We start from the raw sequence: 20,121 nt of genomic DNA on the forward strand, positions 1-20,121 counted from the left end.
GTGGGCGAGTTGCCACCTGGTGGACCTCTGCCTTTCTGTTGAAAATTGTTCTTTTCTTTCAGATGTAACTGCTTGCATTTTGTTCTTCATTCTCATGGTTGTTTCATTTCCGGTCAAGGGAAAGGGTAACATCTGGTTATATTCCTTTATTTCAATTTCTTGTTTGGTGTATTTTGTAACAAAACCCTCACAAAGGTAAAGTAAAGGTTGAACTCCTCATTCATACTCTTTACCAAAATTTCCTTTGTCAGGGAAAGCAGGTTTTATTTTTAAAGTAGCTTTTTGTTAAATTCTCACCCACGGATATGTTTTTTGTTTTTAGTTGATTTTTTTTTTTTTTTTCTGAGAGGGAGAGAGAAACATTGACATGAGAAACATTGATTGGTTGCCTCCTGTACACGCCCTGAATGGGAATCGAACCCGCACCCTTTTGGTGTATGGGATGATGCTCCAACCAACCAAGCCACTGGGCCAGGGGCATTCGGCTTATTTTTATATAACAGTATGTAATACTGTTCTTTGTGTGTGTGTGTGTGTGTGTGTGTGTGTAATACTGTTTTATTTTTGAATCAACATCTCACTGAATGTCCACATCAGTACATGTGTATGTAATGACCGTTTTTATCTCCTCATAGAACCTTGAATTCTATCCTCAAAACATGGCCTTCTTCCCAGGCTGATGTCAGAGTTCGTGCATCTGCAGGATGGCAACGGCGAGTGTGGGGGAGGCTGCGGAGGTTGGTTGATTTTTGAGAACTTGATTTTCATCCCATGGAGAGCGTTAAACTGGAAGAGACAAGGGCTCGGGATGCATTCTATACTGTCCTTCTAGCTCTCTATGTGGAGGACTGACAGGACTTGGAGGGAAGTGGAGGCAGGAAGAGCCAGAAGGCAGTTGCAGTGGTTAGCAGTGATTCCGAGGGGAAATGATGGTGACCTAGATTAAAGTTGTAGATGGAAGAATAAGAAAAGATAAGGATTCTCAAGATATTTCATGGTACCAGATATAGTTTTTAGAAACTATACAAGAAAAAAAAAAAAAGCACGCCTATTTTGTCCCTTAGCAGTTGCCATAGGGCCGTAGAAGGCCGCGATCTCGCACTGGTTGCTGGGAGTTGTAGTTTCTACCTGTGCCAGCAGGCATGGCGGCCTCCATGGCGGGAGGATGTGGAGTAGCAATGGGTCTAGCCCGGAGCGTTGGAGCCGTCAGGGCGCTGCGCCCTGCGCCGACCTCCGTCGCCCGCTGTAAGTGGAGTGAGGCTTGAGAGCCGGGGCGCACAAGGAGTGCAGGGCCAGGCGGGAGTAGGCGAGACGTGAGGTCTGGGGCGACCTTGGGGGAGGGCCCTCGTGGGAACGGGAGCTGGGGGTGCTGACAGGGTCCCGGGAGCTCAGGACGGGCCGGCGGAGTCGTGACCCCTGTGTGTGTCCCCCCAGGCGCCCGCGCGGGGCCGGGCCGGCAGCAGAGCACTGGACCTTCGCAGCCCGACGCGTTCAAGCCGCCCCCCAAGCCCGTGATCGTGGACAAGCGCCGCCCCCCGCGCCCGGAAACCCGGTGAGGCCGGGACCGGGACCCGGTTCCCGCTGGTGGGGTCTGCGCCCTTGCACCTGCGTTTGCTCCAGGGCTCGGCTCGAGCGGGGCTGGAGCTCCCGGTGCACGTGCGCGAGCTCCTGTGTCCCCCCCCCAGCTCAGGCTTGTCTCCCTCGCTTCTTCCAACCGGGACTGACTTGCTCTGCAGCCCTAAATCGGAGCTTCAGCTGGGCATTCCCCAGGTGTGAAGCGCTCCCCACCGGCATTTGGCGTTTCTCTCCGAAGTGTGTCTTATTTTCCCCGTTGACGGCCAGGAGCCGCGCTCTCCTCGCCCGGGCAGAAAGGGGTTAGTCGGGACTCGGTGTTGTAGCTTCTCCACTCACTGTGTTTCAGTTTCCTGGCAAATTGGTACAGTGGTCAGAATTCTTGCCTATCTGGGTTTGAAATTTGCTCTTTAAAACAGGGTGTGTAAAACCTGGTTTACTTAAAAGAATGGTGGTAGCTTTAGAGGTACATGGACATTAGATGACTTAGGATTTGCAGAAAACGTTTCTGCAGATGTTTCTGTCGACCTAGTTAAAAAGCCAGTTTTGGGGTCGGGTGGGAGCTTGGTGTGATTAGAGGCTTTCTGAAAGGGGTCTAGGTTGCTGACTTATCTCTGCGTGCATGTATGTGTGTTTGACATTTCAAATACTCGGTGGTTCTGAATTGAAATAAAGTTGAATTTATGGAATCTAGAAATTAAGAAAAGATTTCCTTATGCAACTTTATAAAAAAATATGTTTTTATTGATTTCATAGAGGGAAGGAGAGGGAAAGATGGGAACATCAATGATGAGAGAGAATCACTGATCGGCTGTCTCCTGCAAGCCCCACCCTGGGGATCAAGCCCACAACCGGGGCATGTGTCTTGACCTGTGACCTCCTGGTTCACAGGTTGGCGCTCAACCACTGAGCCACACAGGCTGGGCCAACTTTTTTTTTAAGGTGGAAAAGGAATATCTCCCCTAATTGCAGCATTTAATGTAATTCAGTTAAATTAAAAGTAAATTGCATAACTACCTTGGAAAAATATTTAACAATTTAGTATGCTTAAGGTTGTGTATACTTTAATTTTTTAAAAACATATATTTTTATTGATTTCAGAGAGCAAAGGAGAGAGAGAGAGAAACATCAGTGATGAAAGAGAATCATTGATTGGCTGCCTCCTGCACGCCCCTCTACTGGGGATTGAGCCCACAACCTGGCCACGTGCCCTTGTCCAAACCTGGGACCCTTCATTCCGCAGGCTGATGCTCTATCCACTTAGCCAAACCAGCTAGGGCTGGGTTGTGTATACTTTTAGACCCACAAGAGTATAAAACTTAGAGAGTAATAAGTACAAGAAATGTACAAGAATGCACACAAAAGTATTGTTTGTAACAAACAAAAATTAAGAAGCAGCCTAGATATCCATCCATAGTGGACTATTATACAGAAGTGAAAAATGAATGAGCTAGAGCTAATATGAACTCACAGAATGTGTGAAAAAAAAGCAGCCTGCAGAAGAACTGAGGGTATGATAGCTTTCTTATATTCCCAGGCATACATGCGCATGCAAAGTATAAGAAATGTATAGGAGGAATTCTCCACTTTCACAGAGCCGTCAAACCTAGCTTTCGCAATAGCTGTACAAGCTGACATGATGTGCCTGGTGATGTGGCAAAATAAGATCACATCATCACCTCTGTAATATTTTGGTGTATGGGATGATGTTCCAAGCAACTGAGCCAACCGGCCAGGCCACCTCTGTAATATTTTTACCAAAAATATTTAACCTTGGTCTAGTCATGTGGAAACAGGAAACAGATCCAGATTCCAGAGATGGTCTATAAGACAATAGGCTTTAACTCTTCTAAAAAGTCAGTGTTATAAAAATCCAAAGATGGGAGTAGTTCTGGTTTAAGAGACGGAAGAGACTAACAGCCAGATACGATGTGTACAGCTTGACTATAGCTTAGATTGGGCAGCAAACAGCTATAAGAGACCTTTTCCAGGACAATTAGGTACATTTAAATGACCTATATATTAGATTATTGAATTAATGCTGAAATTCTTAGGTGTCAGAAAGGAATTGTGATAAATGTAGGAGAATGTCCTTATTCTTAGCAGACACCTTCTGAAGTATTGAGGGCTGAAATGCTTGCTGCTTGTCATTTTCAAATGGTTCAAGAAAAGAATTATACCTGTATAAAGCAAAAACAGCAAAATGTTGGCCGTAGGTGAAACCAGGTGAAGTATATTTGGGTATCCATTATATTACTCTTTCAACTTTTAGTAGATTGGAAAATGTTCAAAGTAGGAAATTGAGAAAAGGGAAGACATTCATAGGGAAAATCATCACCAAATTTAGTTAATTACACTATAGTAATTTAGGGGGAGGGAGGGGTGCACAAGGGCTTCAACCATATTGTTTATTTAATTCTTGAGATGGGTGATAGAGAGATGAATTTGCATTGCAATGTCATTCATACCTTTCTCTGGGTTAAATATAATGAGCTTGGAACCAGTTAAAGAGACTAGGGAGGTTATTTTTAAAGTCAGCTTGCCATTGATGATTTCTCTGTTTATATCCTTTCCAACATAATTTATTATAACATATACAACTCAACATGAGGCCTGTGGTTATGGTCACAGGCTTTGGAGTCTGACAAGACATTTAAATCTTGACTCGATAAATTTATAGCTAATATAATTAGAAGGTTATTCATCTTCTCTAAGCTTCATTTTCTTCATCTGTGAAAAGGAGATAAGGACCCCAACCCCACCTGGTTGTTGTAAGGTTTAATTTATGCTATAGAATAAAAGTTAATAAAACTTTTAACACAATGCCAGGTGAGTACTCAGGATTATTAGCTATTTTCATAAGCACTGACAACTTTATAAATAAGATTGATTTTTCTTATTAGAGAATAAAACACTTAAAAATCATAACCTTTATTTTTTTTTTAAGAAAGCAGATTCTTTTTTAATGGTCGTTAAAGTTTGCTTTTATTTTATTTTCCCCCCTACAGGTTCTTGAGTCCTGAATTCATTCCTCCAAGAGGAAGAACAAATCCTCTGAAATTTCAAATAGAAAGACAAGATATGTTAGAAAGGAGGAAAGTGCTCCACATCCCAGAGTTCTATGTCGGTCAGTGAGAGCTGGGTGCTGTTGTTGTTAGTGGCTTGAGGGTCAGTTTTCTTGGCATGGAGGATTGTTGTTCATGTGCCTGGGTTTGGCCAGATGAGGTACTTATTTCTAATAATATACTAAAATCTTTAGGGAGTTCTGAAGTTACCTAGAAATTCTGTTGCTTATTTCTGCCTCTTGCATTTTTGAATCCGTAGGGAGCATTCTTCGTGTTACTACGGCCGATCCATATGCCAGTGGGAAAACCAGCCAGTTTCTGGGGATTTGCATCCAGAGATCAGGAAGAGGGCTTGGAGCGACGTTTATCCTCAGGAATACTATTGAAGGACAAGGTAGGCTCCTTCCCATTCTTCTGATTTTCTGGAAAATGTCACCTCAGGATTCCTTTTTGTTTCCTGCTCCTGGGATAGGACACCTGCAACGTGAAACTGCAAGGGGGCTCCGAGGGATGACAAGGACCCCGCGGCTTAAGAATGGTCTGAAAATTGAGGTTGCTGGTTAAATGCAGTTGGTGCTTTGCTTTCTCTGGAAGGCTTCTTGTGTCACAGGGACAACACCTGTTAGAAATAGACTTCCCAGACTATGGCAGTGTCACAGGAGGAGACAAAGGACTAAAGCAGTTATTTTCGGAGCAAATAACCCTTGCGAACACTATAAACATGATGACATCCTACGAGTTACTTTCTCCTAAAGTGAATGGTCCCAGTTTGCTTTATATTACAACAGTCACCACAAGAGCAGTTTTATAGGAACCAGAGAACTTTTTTTAAAGGCGGTATTACATTTTCTTAATAAGGCGGAGGAACAAGTGGTGATAGTTTAGAAAGATGACGAATCCCAATGGCGGAACAGTAAAGTTTCCTCTTTAGGGTTGTGTCCCTCGTGACCTCCAGCAGCGCAGTATTGAATTCCAAAGAAACTGAACCAGGGGAGCTGCTGTCTTTTATCCTCTCATGACCTGGGGTGCTGTGCATGTAAGAATCAGCTGGAATTGATTCATTACAGAAACTGGTGCCTCCAGTCAGGTCCTGTGCTTGGAGAAACCGTGTCACAGAAAGACATGAGCACAGGTGTGAGCCAGACAGAACTAGGTTTTTCTGTTTTAAAATTGAGATAATAGTTTCTAATTCTCAGTTGTAGTCAGTGGATTGTGTTGTTTTACGTGAAGTTCTGGACACTGTACTCAAATGTGTTAACTCCTTCTCGTCATTCTTTACATTGTGACTGTCGGCCACCTAGACCTTCCCCAGCGATCCTCCCTTTTTTTTGGTGGTTCTTTCTAGTCCAGTGGCTTTACTTAAATCCATTTACTTAAACCAAAAATTTAATAGCTGTTTTAATTCTGTTTCATACACCCAGTCGATCAGCAGGTTTTTATGGCTCAGTCTCCCAAAAAGTATATCTCAACTTTGTCTACTTTTCCATCTCCCTTGCTACCACTCTCATCCTTGCCACCACTTTCTCCTGCTTGTAACTGTAGTGTTGCTGGTTTAATCCCTTCCTCACCAAGCTACTGTGTTCCAGACAAATGGGCCTTTTCCTGGCTTCTCAAACATGGCAAATTTGTTAACACCCCGGGCCTTTGCCTTTGCCATTCATTCTGCCTGGAGCCTCCTTGGCCCTTCGTTGTATGTTTAAATGCCATCCTTCAGAGGGGCTTTGCCTGGCTGTACTGTTTGAAGTTGCCCCTCCCCAGTCACAGTGTTGTCAGCCTGTGTTGTTTTCACTACATGACATTCCCTTGTTGGCTTATTTATTGTTTGTCATCCACTGAAATGTAAGTTTTATGAGAAGGATCTTGCTATTTGGGCTTTGCTGTCGGCACAGCTCCCAAATCAGTGCCTGAACCAGAATAGTTGTACCGTAAATATTGGAGTAAATCCTGGTCTTAAACACTGTATGTTAATGTAGATCATATATTTTACTCTTTATATTTATTTTGGGATTATTCAGGAGAGCTCAGAATACACTCTTGCCCTTAAGCTTTGATGATACAGATGCTGTATTTTAAGCTATCACTTGTAGCCTCTGGGAAACACTCAAGGCTGTTCTTAGCTTGCTTCCTGTGGGAGGCTCCAGAGTGTGAAGCACCTTGGCCATCCTCAAGAGGGCTTCTAACCCATTTACAACTTAAAAATGTACTTTTTCCCCTCATCATTAATCCTGTTGTTTTTAATGTAGAAGATAGAACTTTAAGTATTGGGAAATAAACCACATGATGGTGAAGAATTTACTCAACTTTTCTCCAACTAAGTTAATGCTATCAGAATTGGAGATTTTGACTCAGTATATTTATAGAAGACATTCTTTTGACTTTATCATTCTAATTCATATTTTCTTATTTTTAATCTATATAAATTTTACTTTATTTCTATTTCTTTCAACCATCTTCATTTTAAAGATTCACATTTATGCCACATTTCCTACATGCAAAAACCCTGCGTGAGTTCCTTTACGACAGAGCTTTCACTGTAGTGGGAGGCTCCTGCGGGGGTCTGGCTGTAGGTTGTAAGAATGTTTTCTTCTCTCCGTAGGTGTTGAGATTTGCTTTGAACTTTACAATCCTAGAATCCAGGAGATCCAAGTGGTCAAATTAGAGAAGCGGCTGGATGACAGCTTGCTGTACTTACGAGATGCCCTTCCTGAGTACAGCACTTTTGATGTTAATATGAAGCCAGTACTGCACGATTCTGGCCAAGAAGTTCCTATTAATCAGGTATGAGTTGTACATTTGGAACTGGAAGTTCAAGTATAATATGAGCCATCTTAATGAAAACTTTTTGAAGAATTTTGCTTATGACTATCAGTCTAATTTATTCCTTTTTTTCTTTTTTTTTTAAAAAATATATCCTCCTTAGCTGAAAGTAAGGATGAAGCCTAAGCCCTGGTCCAAACGCTGGGAGCGTCCAAAGTTTAATATTAAAGGAATCAGATTTGATCTTCACCTAACTGAAGAGCAAATGAAAAAAGCTCAGAAGTGGAGTCAGCCGTGGCTAGAGTTTGATATGATGAGGGAGTATGATACTTCAAAAATTGAAGCTGCAATATGGGATGAAATTGAAGCATCAAAAAAGTCGTGATCTAAACATGTATTTACCTCCTTGCAGAAGATGTACTGACTCTCAGTATTTTTTTTAGAGACCAGTTTAATTTCATATATAAGGACATATTAAATCAACTAAGTATTCATTATATGAGTACTGTTATAAGAAAAATAAAATTAGCACATCAGTTTATTACTTTAAAAAGAGAAATGTACACGCCAAGTGGTCTGGTGTCTATTCTGTTACTGGAGGCAGAGCTACAATAGAGTCAAAGTATTATAGAATCCCCTAATGTCAGCCTGAAATCTGAACAAGGAAGTAGGTACACAGCCCTGACAGTGGGATCTGCCCCATCAGGTAGGCACAGCCCACCCTACACCTCCAGTCAGTGCCAGGGCAACACAGGTAGAATGTGTCTCCTTGTTCGGAGTCATCAGAGTCCCCATTCCCACTCACCTAGTACCCAGCCCTTTCAATGAAGTGAGGGAGCAGGAGCAAAGGCCAGTGGCTGGGCAAGACAGGTGGCAGGACATAGTCACCTCGGGAGGCACTGGGATAGAGAAGAGGGTGGGAGAGAAGGTATCTAACTCCAACTCCCTGGGTCTCCCAACCTCTGTCCTCCCCTCTCACAAGTCCCCCTGAACCAGTGCCCACAGCCAGGCCAGGAGCCCACAGCTGTAGGGGCTCCGGCCTCACAGGTCTCCATGTCTGTTACCCTTGGATAAGATCCAAATCAGTTTCTACAACCTAAATCGGTCTTTGTCTCTTCCCTGCTTACAATGCTTCCAGAGCTTCCCGTCCCCCTGTGGGGTGAAGTCTACTAAAAGCAGACTCCAGAACCCTGAATGAGCTGGCAGCTGAGGAATTGGACCAAGAGAGTTAGACTCACCAACTGAGCTAAGAGAAGGAAAATTTAGAGAGAGAACCACTGAATCAAGATCCTGGCTAAAAATGTGGAACTTGAATCAAGGAAAATTTGAGAGAAGTGCTAGCCTAGATGTGCCCATTGGACACCTAAGGGCCTTCAGCACTGAGTAGCTCCTCCTTTCCTTAGAAATGCTTTTAAAGCCAAAGAGGTGATGGGTGACAAAAAGAGCTTCAAAAAACGGGTGATGTCCTACAGAGCAAGAAAGAAATTTTACTTTTCCTACCATACTCTGTTGAGCTGTCATATACTTGAGGGAAATTCATTTTAGCGATGTAAAAATCAACATATCCGGCCCCTCCCTACTCCAAAGTATCCACTATGAATACGGAGAACATGGGTGCGAAACGCCAGGGATGTCAGGAGGAAGAGTGACCCTGACATGGGGAAGAGCACAGGTGAGTGATGCCCCATGAAGGTCGGTGTCATTTTCTTTTTTTTCTTGGGCTCTTTGCTTAGGCTCAGGACTGAACTTGTGAGGAAAGAATTCTGGTTTACTTCCCCTTTATTGAAACTAGGCAACCATAGCACATATTTTACAAATTGTTTCACTTGGATGAAACTGCACTTTGGAATTCTATCATAAGAAAAATTTTGGAAAAGATACAGACAGTAAATGCTTTCTGCATAATTGTCTTCAGATGATACTAGAGTATGATTATAGTCGAGTAACTTTCTAGCATTTTTGCTTATCTCAGTGCACATGAAAAATGACATTTTTAGAGCATTTATACCAGTAAAGAATTTAAGGAAGTGGGAATCATGTTTTAAAATAGGAGCCTTGCATTTATTTTAAAAGATGAAAAATTGAAAAACATAGGATTTACTTTTAATAGTCTACCATGTGTGTGTTGTGTGTCATGACTTCTTTATCTGTTGCTGGACACTTAGGTTGTTTCCATGTCTTGGGGCTGTAAATAAAGCTGCTATAATCCTTTGAGACAGTGTTTTGTTTCCTCAGATATATACCCTGAAGTGGAAATGCTAGATCATGTTAGTTCTATTTTCAATTTTCTGAGGCATCTCCATACTGTTTTTCCATAGTGGCTATAATAATTTGCAGTCCTACCAACAGTGCAAGAGGGTTCCCTTTTCTCTACATCTATGCTTGCATCTGTTAGGCCCTTTGAAGGAGAGCCACTCACATGCATAAGGTGATACTGTGATTTTGATTTGCATTTTCCTGAGGATTAGTGATGTTCAGCACATTTTCATGTATTGTTGTCCATTCCTATATCTTATTTGGAATCTATTCATGTCCTTTGCCCATTTTTAAATTGGATTGTTTGTTATTTTGCTATTGAGTTATAAGAGTTCTTTCTATATCTTGTGGCCTAAAATATGGTCTATCTTAGAGAATGGTCCTGCGTATTCTGCTGTTGTTGGATGGAATGTTTTGAATATGTCGATTAGCTCCACATGGTCTCTAATGTTGTTCAAATCCACTCTCATTCTTTGTCTGAATGATCCATCTGTTGTTGAGAGTTGGGTACTAAGTTCTCAACTTTTATTATATTGCTGTTTATTTCTCCTTTTAGCTGTTAATTTTAAATGTTTAGTTGCTTTGAGTGCATAAATATTTACAATTATATCTTCTTGATGGATGGACCCCTTTATCATTACAGAATGACCTTTTTTGTCTCTTTTATCATTTTAAAAGTTCATTTAAGTCTGATTATAAGTATAACTACTCCTGCTTTTTTTATGTGACCATTTTTAAAAAATGTATATTTTATTTTTTACTGAGAGGAAGGGAAAGGGATAGAGTTAGAAACATCGATGAGAGAGAAACATCGATCAGCTGCCTCCTGCACACCCACTACTGGGGATGTGTCCGAAACCAAGGTACATACCCCTTTAGTCTGCAGGCCGACGCTCTATCCACTGAGCCAAACCAGTTAGGACTTTGTGTGACCATTTGCTTGAAATATCTTTCTCTGCCCCATTAGACTCAGTATTTGTCTTTTTTTTTTTTTTTTAAATCCTCACCTGAGGATATGTTTTTATTGATTTTGAGAGAGAGAGATTGAGATTGAGATTGAGTGAGAGAAATATCAATCGGTTGCCTTCTGTACATGCCTCGACTGGGGGTTAAACCTGCAACCTAGGTATGTGCCTGTACCAGGAACTGTACCCACAACCTTTTGGTGTGCAGGATGATGCTCCAACCAACTGAGCCACTCAGCCAGGGCAATGTATGTCTTTTTAAATTTTATTTTTATTAAAATTTATTTCCAATTTATGAAAAGCAAGCGAACTTTCTCTGCTCAAGCTAAAAATGTCAGTACACATCCAACACATCAATAAAAATGCAAAGTCAGAGGGAAGTTTCCAAATGTGTATTACTTAAAAAGTAAAAAATTTTACAAATTTCATACGCAATAGAGCAATAAAATACTGTCATTTATGTAAACAACAAAGCTACACACACACACACACACACTCTCTCTCTCTCTCTTTCTCTTGTAAAAAGAGAAAAGGTCTGAAAGAGTAACACTGAGTAACACTGAAATGAAAACAGCAGTTACCTCGGGGAACAATAATTGTGTGGGAATGCTAAATGCTTTCAGCAATAGTTTGAATCTTTTAGATGAGATTCTATTCCTGTATAATTTGTGTAATAAAATAAACTTAAAAAACACATTAATCCATTAAAATATATGCAGCTTCGAAGTTAGGGGTGACAGTGTCAGAGGTCAAATGCTGAAATCCTACAAAAAAATCCATTTTTTTCCTGATAATCTTTAGGGTTGCCACTGAGTTATTTTACAAATAGATTTAAGAAATATTATTAATCTCTACTTTGAAAAGATTCAACTCTAACCCTTGCCTCAGATTTTCTTAATTATACAAATACTTTATCCAGAAAATTAATTACATGGTCTGATACTTAAAATACCTATTTCTTATCTAAATTGGCTTTTTACGACAAAACTTCCCAACAAGTAATGCCTTATTACACCAAAATATACACAAAATTAAATGAAAAATGGCAACTGACACAGGACATGCAAAACATCTTTAAATATATGAAGCTCTCATAAATTCACAGGAAAACAATGAATGAACATGTCAAAAAGAATTACAAATGGCCAAAAAACAAGTATTCACTCTCTAATAGCCCAAACACATAATTCAAATAAGATATTTTCACCTATTAAATTTGCAGAGTTAAAAAAATGATTGCTGGGGGATTCATTGGCCTCTCTTGCATTTGTGTTGGTACAATACCTTGGTATATATTTCTGAAGGACAATTTGATCATCATTAATTATCAAAGCCTTAAAAAGCCGTAATCAGTTAATACTTAACAAAAAATTCATTCATTCCAATTAAGATTTCCATTTAAACTGATTTATAAATAAAGCTTTTGATTTACACTTTTAAATAATTAAAATGAAGAGAACTAAAAGGCATTTTTGTGGATCAGGACATCAGACTCGCTAAAGTCAAAGCAGCTACAAGGCAAGGTCTCGCCAACTCCTCTCTTAAATTGGAAACGCTGCCACAAGAATCAAAGGGAAATACATATGTTAAACTCTTAACTGCCCATGTGCTTAATTTCCACAGAATCAGGAGGGCAGCCTTTCATGAAACAGGGAGTGAAGGGATGAAACCCGTCCTTTGTTTTGTTTTCAAATCCTCGCCTCCATTGCTAGGAATAAAGAAGCACCAGCTTTTTTCGCCCCAGCAAAGGAGCAGAGTGTGACTGTACTAAAATCTCCTTTAGTACTTCCCTATAAAGTTTACTCAAACTTGGTTAATTACTGGTTTAAGATGGTCTAAGTGATACTCTTCTATGAAGGATTCTGCTTGATTTAAAGCTCTTATTTTCACCAGAATAAGAATTATTTCTTTGACTTCATCCCTGAAAAAGAAAAAAAAGCATTTTCCCCTTAAAAATGCAATGTAGGAGAGCACAGTGAATCATTTGTTTATCTGAAACAAAAACTTTACCTTAAACCAATATCTAAAATAGCATTATACATTCAGATGCTACTACTTTCTCCACATACTTATAAATTCATACTATTTCATGTATTGTATTCTGGCACATTTTAATGTGAATGTCAAATCCAGAAAAGCACAGAGCATATCTGTCATCAGAAATCTGAGTTGTGGTGTGCTGCTACCAGCTTCTATGGGCTATTATGGTGGGAGCCTCAGTGGGAGTATTTACCCCACAGGCATCATCTAAAGCCACAACACAGGTCTGGGCTTTCTAGTTTCGGAGACGTGGTTCACTAGATCACTACTCTTCTTAAGTCCCAAACATCCAATGTTATGAGTAAGATATGCAAAACAGAGATCTGGCTACTGTGGGTAAACTCCAGGCTGCAAACTGCAGACCTGTACTTAAAAAGTGTTGAGACTTTAAAAATGGCCAGGAAAATTTAAAACATATTAAAAAAACAACACATGCTTAATATGGAACTTTTGATTTACATTTTTTTTAATTTACATTTTTAATTCTAAATTCCCCTGTGCTATAGTTTTCTGGAAGTGCTTATTTTGGAAGAGATTTACATTTAAAAATATGAACTATATAGATGCATGAGGTGTGAGTATAAAATAGTGATTCCAAAGGTTGCACATAAAAATATCTAGTGATTCTATAGCAATAGTCTCCACAGGTTTGTAAAAGTATAAGTCTTTCTAAAAACTGCTGAGAATATAATAGAATCCTTGAGCTATGCTTATGGAGGTACAATTATATATGCATTACCTGAATTCACTTCTAGATAGTTTATGTGCAGACTGCAATAAAAACTGGATGAAGTTTTCTAGCTGGGAAATAGATGTTCTCATAGCAGAATTTTCAAACCATTTTTCTGGTAAATATGCTGCTATCTGTTAATCAAAACACATGGTTGGTTTTAGTAATGACAGTTACCATCTAAGAACTTCTGCTAACATGGTGCCAGTTAATCTTCATAATGATCATGCAGGTAAATTTTGAGAATTTTTCCTTTCTTTGTCAAGGGGTTATACACTTTTTAAGCAATTATATTTTAATACTAAGAGGTTAAAATAGACTACTCTTTACGAATACCTTCTAGTGGTACTTATAATACTTTCTATACTCTGTATTCCTGACCCATTAAATCAGTACAAAACACTATTTACAACTAAACACCAGAAATGCCCACACATAACACTTTTAGTTTACACAGCTATAAAACACATTTAGTATTATTTCACTAAGATATTGGGTGATCTAGTGATGGGGGAAGGGCACACAATAAGAATAGGACCACAGTTGCTTAATGATTATTCACCTTACTAATTATAGGGAAGAGGTTTTCCTACAGACCCTGGGAAATTGGGCCGTGCTACAAGAAGAAAGCAGGGCGGTAAACAGATAAGAGAGACACCTGGGCTCAGAAAAGAATACATTTTGAGAACAGATAAAGGACAGGAGACACTTTAATTTGGTTGCTATGCTTGGACCCTGACCCCTCTGGTAGTTTGCCTCAGGAAGGCTGACCATTCTAAGGTCCCAGGAACAGGTGGATCTGTTGCTAACATCACAGAAAATTAACTACCTTGTTATCGGACGTCCAGGATCCTGGACCACAGACACTGAAGCCATCCCTCCCCCTTTTCCCCTTGCATGCCGCCTTTCTTCCTTATCTATATATATAAAACCATAATATACAAATAGACTGAACAGCAGGACAACTGGTCGCTATGATGTGGGCTGACCACCAGGTGGTGCGCGGGACATGGTGGTCATTAGCAGCAGTGGGATGGTGGAGCAAGTGAGCAGGGGCACCAGACCAAGGTAGGGTGCTGGTTGTTGTCATGGGGCGAGCCTCTGGTGGTTACTGAAAATTCTTTGCTCCCATGCACCACAGCCCTGCCAGCACTTGCACCTGCTACCAGTGCCAGCCCTGCTCCCACCCGCTGCTGGCACACAGCACAGGCCCCAATCTGCCCTCAGGGCTTCTCCCCCTCCCCCTCCCCTTCCTCCTGAGGGGCGATTGGGGTCAGCAGCAGCCTCTCACACCTGCTGCCAGCGCTGGCCCCACTTGCACCTGCAGCCAGTGCCAGAGCTGCCACCTGCACCCACTGCCGGTGCCTAGCACTGGCCTGATTGCTCAGCGCTGTCAGCGGGTGCAAGCGGCAGCTGTGGGCCCCGGTCACCCCTGAAGACTTTTCCACTCCCCACATTGGCCTGGCACTGCCCGTGTCTGCCACCACACCACACTACACTCCCCCGCCTCCCCCCGCCCCCCGCCCCCATTCCTGGGAGCCCACCAATCGATCACCCCCAGCTGGTGGCCTGGGCCTCCCTCTGCAGGACGATTGATTGCAGAGCCCCCTCTCCCCCCATCAATCGCCCCGCAGAGGGTGGCCTGGGTCTCCCTCTTTGGGGCGATCAATTGTACCACGCACAGCCGCCACAGCCTGCCAGTTGGTGGCCTGGGCCTCCCTCTGCGGGGCGATCCTGGGGCAATGGGCGGGCCCCGACCAATCGCATCACACCTGCCTTGGCTGGCCTGTGCCAGTGGGTGTCATAGTGTGGTTGTCCGGACAGTCGTTCCACTGTTCGTCCATTTGGTCGAGTTGCATATTTCACTTTTATTATAGGTTAGTATTAAGCTACTTTTGCCCACCCCTGACAACTTTTATTTCTGTATTTCAATTCACTTTTGTTTTAACTTTTTATTAGAGAAAATTTCAAACATAAACAATAGGAGAAAGAATAAGTATAATGGGCTCAATAAACCCATCTTCCAGTTTTAACAGTGAAAAATCTTGATACCTTTTTAAATGTTTTTTTGAGCCACTGAAGTTTTATATCTTTATCAAATCTATCACTTTTTTCCATAATTTCTTTTGCTTTCATGTTCAGAAAGGACTCCCTTATCATCACAGTTATTTATCTTTTTAGTACAATATTTTATTTAATTTTTAACACTTAATTTTTTATTTCACTTGAAATTAATGTAGGTATTTAGTGAGAGATAAGGATCCAACATTCTTTTTGTAAACAATTAACCAATTATACTAATTTTTAAATACTGAGGAGTCTCTCTGGGTTTCTAGTCTGTTAGATTTGTTTATTATTATGTGAACATCACAATTTTAATTATTTTGCAACAAGACAGATTTTAAAAAATTGAATTAAAAAAAGATAATAAAGTTAGGATCATATCATATGTAACTCACCTGGTTGCACTTTTTAACGATGTCTGGACCAGGCACGGCATTAAGAAGAGCTATGATAAGGTAACGATTTAGTAGCTTCCCCAGTCCTAGCTCTTTCAAGGTATCATCTGGGAGGAGTCCATTCCAAAAAAGAATATTACGGAAGAGCTAAAAAAAATAACATGTCAAGTGACTATGTACCTTTTCTCCAAAGGAAAACTAGAATAGTCTCCAACAAACATAATAAGTTGGTCAAACTCTTTTAATCTTTCACTACAAATAGTTAATTAGAACTGTCAATTTTAGAATAAAAAGTATGTTTAAATAAATGCCTGATATGTATACATTCCAACCTCCACATAATTGCTCATCCTATTTTCATTTTTTAGGACAACCATCCAAAATCCATCTCAAATAAATTTGCTGGGAGCCTTTATAAATCCATACTCTCCCAGAGTCTGGAGCCACTATATGTAAGACCGCAAGGCCCCAGGATTCATAAAGGACTGCCATTTAAGCCAGTGCCACTGCTACCAATGTGGACCTTCAGAAATCAATCAAACCTGAGAGCCTCATTGTGTGTATACATAAGATTAATAATAACCTGTAAGTTTGGAGATAACTTGGATAAAATACTCAAAAGAAATTCTAATACAATTAATATGGGCTGCGTTTCCCTCCTCTAAATCCAGAACTATTTGTGAATTTTAGTGCTTTCCACTTTCTTTCCAGTACTGTATTTATTACTCCTAAGTGCTAATCCACATGAAACTGTACTAATATGCAACACTTTTTTATACATTGTCCTTGTGATACTGCTCCCTCTTCCTGGAAAGCCTTTTTCCCGCCTCAACCCCATGACAAACAGGAATTCACCCTGCTGAAACTATTTTTGCTGAGGTCACCTATGATCTCCTAACAGTCAACTCTGATAAACATTTTCAGGCTTTCTCCTCATTCTTGTCAGTGGCATTTAACACTGTCTTAATTCTCGATAACCCCTTGCTTAGTTTCCCTGATGCCAGAACTCTCTTGTGACCATTCTAAGTTTCATAGTTCATTCTGAGGCTTCTTTGAGACTCCACTTTCTCTGCCCACCTGTTATGTCAGTGTTTCCCAAGGCCTGTCCTTGGCCTTCTTTTCATGCTTCATCTAATCTCTCCAAAGATTGTATTCATGACTATGGCTCCAAATACCACATGTGGTTGACCCCCAAATCTCTAGCTCAGATTTGTCTCTTATAATTCAGACTCACATATCCAATTGCCTCTTAGACCCTCTATCAGGAATCTTCAGTTTACTATGTCTAAAACAGATCTTATCTTTCCTCCCAAACCTGTTCTTCCTGTATCCCCTCCAATGTCCCCAAAGAATGTCATAAATTACCAGGCTGCTAACGTCAGAACCTTGGCTAGCACTCTACATCCTTCACATGTTACTAATCAGTCATCAAGTCCTTTCAGTGGTTCAGCCTACATATCTTTTGAACACATCTTCTCTTTATCATCCCCGTTGCCACTGATTAGCATTGAATTCTTTTACCTTTTAGACCAGCAGTTAGCCAACTATGGTTTGTGGGTTAAATCCAACTTACTGTCTGTTTTTGCAGAACTAGTGAACTAAGAATGGTTTTTATATTTTCAAGTGATTGAAAAAAGTAGAAGAAAATTTTGTGATGTGAAAATTATATGATATTTAAATTTCAGTGTACATAAGTGAAGTTTTATTGAAACAGCCATGCTCATTTGTTTATCAATTGTCTGTGACTGTTTTTACACTATAGCACCAAAGCTGAATAGTTCAACAGGGACTATGTGGCAAGAATAGTCTGGTCCTTTACAGAAGTTCATTGACATAGTAATCCTATCTAATAATACACAAACATGGTAATTAACCGTACCTCTGACACGCTTCCCATTGGCTAATCAGGGCGATATGCAAATTAACTGCCAAACAAGATGGCAGCCGGCAGCCAGACAGCTGAAGCAAACAGGAGGCTTGCTTGCTCCAGTGATGGAGGAAGCCAAGGTTCCCCGCCTGCCACTGCCGGCCTCTGAGCTGCACACTAAGAAACAATGTTGCAATTATAGAAGCTAAACAAACCCCAGAAACTTGCTTTCAGACAGCCAGGCCTCAGAGCTGGAGCTGCAACAGTGTTTCAATTATAGAAGCCAAACAAACCCAGATACCTGCTTTCAGCAGCCAAGGTCACAGAGCTGGAGCCAAGCCTCAGAGCTAAAGCCGGCTTTCAGTTCCAATGACAGCCATAGAAGGTAAATAAATCCCAGAATAAAAAAAAGAAAAAAAGGAGATGTTGGGAGCTTCAGTCACCAGCCAGCCTGAAAACGGCCCTCAGCCCCTCACCCTGACTGGCCAGGCACCCCAGTGGGGACCCCCACCCTGATATGGGACACCCTTCAAGGCAAACCAGCTGGCCCCCACCCGTGCACCAGGCCTCTATCCTATATAGTAAAAGGGTAATATGCAAACTGACCCTAACAGCAGAAAGACTGGGAATGACTGGTCACTATGACACACTGACCACCACGGGGCAGACGCTCAATGCAGGAGCTGCCCTCTGGTGGTCAGGGCACTCTCACATGGGAGGAGCTCTGCTCAGCCACAAGCCAGGCTGATGGCTGCCAGTACAGCAGTGGTGGTGAGAGCCTCTCCTGCCTCCTCAGCAGCGCTAAGAATGTCAGACTGCAGTTTAGGCCTGCTCCCCGCTGGCAAGTGGATATTCCCCGAGGGCTGCCGGGCTGCCAGAGGGATGTCTGATTGCTATCTTAGGCCCAATCCCCCCGGGAGCGGGCCTAAGCCAGCAGGTGGTCAACCCCTGAGGAGTCTCAGACTGTGAGAGGGCACAGGCTGGGTTGAGGGACCCCCCCCTTCTTTCCCCCGAGTGCACAAATTTTTGTGCACCGGGCCTCTAGTCCTATATAATAAAAGAGGAACATGCAAATTAGCCATCCCTCCGCTACACTCAAGCCACGCCCACAAGCCAATCAGAGTGAGTATGCAAATTAACCCGACAAAGATGGCGGTTAATTTGCATATACAGGTGTCAGGCGCCCCAGGAGGCAAGGGTGGCTGTGGCCGTGGACTCCCAGGACCTTCGCAGGCCCGGGAGGTGAGGCCGTAGCCACATCTGCAGGCTCCCAGGACCTTCACCGGTCTGGGAGGCGAGGCCGCCTGCAACTAGCCACGCCTGCGGGCTCCTGGGATCTTGCTGGCAGAAAGCGGGGAGGTTTGGAGGACTTGGCAGAGCAGGAGACCACTGGACACAGAGCACAGTGAGAGAGAGAGGGCAGCTTGGAGGGCACGGCTCCCTCTGTCACCCGCCCTTCCTCATCACAGCTGTGGAAACTAACAGCAGGGAGGAGGAAGTCCCACCCCCACAGAATCAGCCAGAATCAGCCTTTGGTCAGAAAGCTCTTAGCAGCCTGATAGCCAGGACTCTCATTCACCTGCATCTCAGAATGTGACAGTAGAGAGGTGGGACTATGTCTAAAGAACAACTGTTGACACAACATAGCTCTGCAGCCGAAAGATGCCGGTGTTATCGACAGAATATGTCTGCAGAGCTACATGCGTCTGATCTTGAAAGAAGGTGGCGCCTGCGACAGGATGTATCTGAACATCAGCTACTGTAAATACGTCACTCTGATGCCGAAAAACACTGGCGTTATCGACAGAAAATGTCTAAAGACCAACGTGCCTTTGAAGTTGAAAGAAAGCGGTGGCGATGACAGAATATATCTAGAAAATAGTCATTAACAAGTACTACCAATATCAGTAGGAACTGCCTTCTCAGTGAAAATGGAGTACATGAGGATGCAATTCTCAAACATAGTTGTGGTGGAATGACTGTTTGATGTGAATTTTGCCTATCACTAATTTCTCTGATGAAAAACCATCCAATGGGAAATTTACCCGATGTTATAGCAAAGGGAAAGTGTCTAAATGATATACATTTTCCAGATTACCCAGCATATTTAAAAAGATTAATGACAAATGAAGATTCTGACAGTAAAAATTTCATGGAAAATATTCGTTCCATAGTTCTTTTGCTTCCATGGGTGCAAATATTGCATCACCATCAGGATATGGGCCATACTGTTTTAGAATATACTGACAAGTTTATCACCGTACTAGGACTTTACATCCTTCGGATGGTGTTTCTCGGAAGTTTGCTCAACTCTTTATTTTGGATACAGCTGAAGCTACAAGTAAAAGATTAGCAATGCCAGAAAACCAAGGCTGCTCACAAAGACTCCTGATCAACATCAACAACCAGA

The 20,121-nt window shown here is 41.8% G+C and overlaps 2 protein-coding genes across 3 annotated transcripts in view; one reads left to right on the forward strand and one right to left on the reverse strand.

Annotated features, from left to right (window-relative positions):
• Positions 1-1,113: 1,113 nt before the first annotated feature.
• Positions 1,114-7,935, forward strand: MRPL19 (mitochondrial ribosomal protein L19). The gene is made up of 6 exons (XM_006752937.2): positions 1,114-1,245; positions 1,435-1,552; positions 4,581-4,699; positions 4,897-5,031; positions 7,234-7,415; positions 7,558-7,935. Exons 1-6 carry the CDS (start codon positions 1,143-1,145, stop codon positions 7,777-7,779), a joined length of 879 nt encoding a protein of 292 aa, XP_006753000.1. The 5' UTR covers positions 1,114-1,142; the 3' UTR covers positions 7,780-7,935.
• Positions 7,936-10,992: 3,057 nt separating this feature from the next.
• Positions 10,993-20,121, reverse strand: part of GCFC2 (GC-rich sequence DNA-binding factor 2) — a 31,603-nt gene continuing 22,474 nt past the window's right edge. The window contains exons 14-16 of one of the 2 annotated variants that reach the window (XM_006752938.2): positions 15,845-15,991; positions 13,395-13,519; positions 10,993-12,536 (exon numbers count right to left, since the gene is read on the reverse strand). In XM_006752938.2, the coding sequence (XP_006753001.1) occupies positions 12,419-12,536; positions 13,395-13,519; positions 15,845-15,991 (390 nt within the window). In that variant the 3' untranslated portion in view covers positions 10,993-12,418. The remainder of the gene's footprint in view (positions 12,537-13,394; positions 13,520-15,844; positions 15,992-20,121) is intronic. The other variant, XM_015559316.1, reaches the window with a different exon arrangement.

Source organism: Myotis davidii, unplaced genomic scaffold (assembly GCF_000327345.1).
Source record: "Myotis davidii unplaced genomic scaffold, ASM32734v1 scaffold210, whole genome shotgun sequence".
Classification (NCBI taxonomy): domain Eukaryota; kingdom Metazoa; phylum Chordata; class Mammalia; order Chiroptera; family Vespertilionidae; genus Myotis; species Myotis davidii.